At 39.6% G+C, this 4,147-nt stretch overlaps 1 protein-coding gene across 1 annotated transcript; it reads right to left on the reverse strand.

The window, feature by feature from the left end:
* Positions 1-99: 99 nt before the first annotated feature.
* LOC118340728 (fish-egg lectin-like) lies at positions 100-1,650 on the reverse strand. The gene is given in 5 exon segments (XM_035678853.1): positions 100-275; positions 673-797; positions 913-1,127; positions 1,226-1,465; positions 1,596-1,650. Coding segments are annotated over 5 exon segments (804 nt in total). The 3' UTR covers positions 100-106.
* Positions 1,651-4,147: the final 2,497 nt, after the last annotated feature.

Here is a 4,147-nt window from a genome sequence, read left to right on the forward strand (position 1 = left end):
GTATAACAAAAAACATTAAAGGATCAATTATTTCCCATCCCTGTTTGTTAGAGCCTTTACATTGGCATACAATCAAATGCTGATTTATTTTTCTTGGATTACAGAATCATCTAAAAGAGGAAAGATTACACAATAATGAGTGCACTGCATGATATTTCCACCGTTTGGTCACAAACCAAAGATTGCCCAGGTCGTAGGACCCGTGGCGGATGGTCACGCACATCACGGCTCTTGACCAACTTGTGCCGTACGGACGACTACTGGAAATGCCAACTCTGTTGAGAGAGGAGATGGATGAAGGAGATCTTTAAAACCTTCAACCTGATTAATTGAGTTTTCTTTGACAGAAGCTTATAATCAGCAGATTTATTAAGTTTGGAAACTTTAAAATCTTTGTCACCACACACATTTTACCCAAGTACTTTTATCCTTAAATGGACAACTGTAAGTTATTTTTTTTTTGCGGGTGTAACTAAGCAATATGACATTACTTATTTCCAGTTCAATTTATCAAACATATTTTTTTAATGACCAAATTGTTGCTCTTGCTGTATGTACACTATTTTACTAGAATGTTGCTGATGCTTTATGTTGTTTAAATGCAATTACATCATACCCATACACACAAACAACCCTCAGACTGGAGAGCACAGAAATGGATTACTGGCTTACCTTTGATAGACGTTTCCATCTGTACCCACCATAAAGACATTTCCATCAGTTCCCACTTCAACCATTTTTGCAGCCCCTGACACCTGTACCCAGCCGCTGATGCTACAGGAGGTTGGTGTCATTCTCTGACATAAAGAAGCATACATGATGAGATGTCATATACAGTGAGTAAATGAGCTTAATATTCTTTAAAACAACACCAACAATATATAAGGTTTCACTGGCACTGCAATGTCCAACCTGTGTGTAGTAGATCCGATAACTAGGGCCGACTCCCCAGCATCCGTGTTTTGGGCTGCAGCTGAAGTACTGCAGACTTCCTAGCGTAGTCTAGCTCAAGGAGCCAGATCCAGTGTAGGCTGAGGCGTAGGTACTTCTCAGACAGTAGACCCTGCTGCCATAAACTCCCACAACCTGACGGTCACCACCAGCATCCACCTGTTGCATATACCCACCTGAGGACAAGCAAACAGAGTTTGTCATTCAGTCAGTATGCAGTAGCTGTATGTGTACTGTAAATATGGAAAATATAGCTTTCTATAATAATAGTTACCCTTGGTTAGTTGAAAGTTGCCAGCTACATATTTGTACACCCTGTTTGAGGTGTCAACTGCCCAGATTCCTGCAGGTCCCACCGAGACATGCTTGAGAACACGATATGTGCCCAGTGCTTGCCAAGTTGTTCCACTTAGGAAATACGCTCTGTATTTCGTGTCTCTTGCGACCACTTTCCCCTGCCCGGCATCAACCTGTACAGCACCATTCAGCGATGGGGCCTCCTTGCACTTCCAGGCTGTGAAGACAAAATCATTAAGATGTGTCTGGAAAATATAAATCAATTTAAGAAAGAAATACTTAGATTTCACCTTTAGTGACATCAACAAATAATTTTAAGATTTATAATTTTTAAAAATTGGACCTACCGTGACTGACGGCCAGGTAACACAGCACCAGCAGGAAGACTGCAACAGCTTTCATGTTGTCTCTGTTTGTGGGTCTGTAGTCAGCAGTTCACCACTGGATGTACCTCTGTATCTGTGTTGAGCTACTGCCCTGTAACACATCTCTTAATCTGACTTTTATAGTATGCCGTCTGACAGATTAATTACAGCTGAAACTGGTTTTTCAGGCAGCTCAGGGAAGTTTAGAGGAAATGTTGAATATTTACACACCAAAGTATTGATGTTATAAAAGACAGATCAAGCATGAAAATGGACACATGATACAGGTGAAGATGTGTTTGTGTTAGATTCTTGTTATGCAAAGTACCTTTGCAAAGGATGCTGCCACGTGAAGATATGGTGATGATCCACTAATAATTAATTTGCCTTCTATTTGAAAATGACACGGAAATTCCTTCCTCATATAATGCTATCCCAGCACGGACACATAAAATAGCAACAAAATAGACAAAAAATACTCCACAACAAGAGGGAACTTTTTGCACATGTCTTTAGGTGGGGTTCCATCCATCAGTTTCTTATGCACATTTTCAACTTGAATAATAGCTGACTGCCAAAACCCACATATGACAACCAGTCACAATCACATTTCCAACGATAAAACACATACCAACATTAGGTCAACAGAATACACAGTTAGATTTCTTGTGAATTGCTTCTAAATGGTTGCAGTGCGTTAGTGCACATATCCACTCTGGCTGATGAAATATTTTTTTTTACCAATGTTTTACTCTACAATATTAACCAGTTTCAACCTGGACTGTGTGTGGACCTTTAGGATGTCACAATCATTAACATTAGATCTTGAACAGTCCTGCAGGGGGAGTGGATGGAAACAAGCATGTATTTGCATTTTCTTTTGCCATTTTTCTTGAAATTTGCAATACATTTGGATGGAAACTAGCTAGTGTGTGTGTGTGTAGGTGTGTATGCGTATGTGATTGTGTGTGTGTGTGTGTGTGTGTGTGTGTGTGTGTGGGATAAAGAGAGAGAGAGAGAGAAAGAAAGAAAGAAAGAAGAAAGAAAGAAAAAGAAAAAGAAAGAGGAGAGACGAGAGAGAGAGAGAGAGAGAAGTTAGTGGCATCTTTATTAAGCCTTCCCTCTGCATTTCTTGTTATTTATTTATATTATATTCAATTGTTAAATTTCTCCCAATGAATCACAATGATGAACTTGAAAATTGGTCTGGAGGTTTCTGCGACTGAAGACAACGGATATGAGATCATGAAGTAGTATCCACTGTAGCATAAATGTTTTTAATAAAGGTTGATCATATTCAGCGTGTGCACATACAGTGGATTCATATCCGTGTTTACATGACTCTAACAGCATCCAGGTTTCAGATCTTTGTGCAGGTGTGTCTTGATTCTTTAACATCAACCAAACAATTTCTGATGTACTTTGTATTATATTTCAACTTGTTGACTATCGTTACATCATATTTCTTGTTTAACTGACTGACACAATTTAACTTGATCAAACATCTGCACACATGACAGAGAATAATCAGAAACCGTGACACAGAATCCTGCTTTCTATCCGCATATGCCAGCAAGCATATCAAGGTTTCTCCAAAGCAGCACATAGTGTTTATATCTATAGGTCGTAACCAGCATACTGCGGAAACCTGATCATAACCAGGATGCTCACATTTATGATGTGAGGCAGAGTTACATCCTGTTTACTAGTTAACAGCCTCACGTTTTACAGACTACTGAGTAGATATGAGGGATCCGGTGCAAACTCATAAATCCTCTAAGATGTTTTCTGCATTTTAATGAGATCATAAGTTATTAGAAAGTGTGCTGTGGAGCTTCAGTGCAGAACTATAAGCTTCCTAAACATCCATATCAGCTGAACCTCTGTTGTTTCTCTCTCCACGAAGCAAGCAGTTTTACTTTTTTGACAGCCTCAAGACTGATGGTTGAAGGTCGCAGGCACCTCCAACACCGACAGGCCCCTGAGGAGGCCACTGTCCTGGAGGACAGAGGCTGATGGAGGGGCCTATGTGTCTTGGGGCTCCACAAAGCTCCAGGGACCTGCATATACCTGTATATGCACTAGAGGCTGTTCATCCATGGGCCAGGAGACTGATGACTCTACCTAAACTCTAATGTCAGAGGCCATCTATCACAGCAGCAGAGGTAAGTACTCTGCCCATACACAATACTCTGTTCAACTACAGTGTGTGGTCCTTAATTCTTCTGTGTGTGTTAAGGGACAAAGTTATTTAAACTTAGACAGAACAACAACAAACAAATTAATCCGCATGTGTGTATACAGCAAGTTAACCATTTAATTCACTGGTTCCCAATGTGGGGTGAAAGACTATTCTAAATAAATATACACAGTATAGCCTATATCTCATCAGTGAAATGATTTCTATGACAAAAACTGAAAGATATAAAGTTAAACAAAGATCATAGAGGTCCAGACCTTGGTCATTTAAAAAAGAATGGCATATAAAGATATTTGCAGCATTATATGTGTATATTAAGGAATTGAAATTGTCT

Source organism: Morone saxatilis, unplaced genomic scaffold (assembly GCF_004916995.1).
Source record: "Morone saxatilis isolate NCDOM2014 unplaced genomic scaffold, NCSU_SB_2.0 Contig10, whole genome shotgun sequence".
NCBI classification, from domain to species: Eukaryota; Metazoa; Chordata; class Actinopteri; family Moronidae; genus Morone; species Morone saxatilis.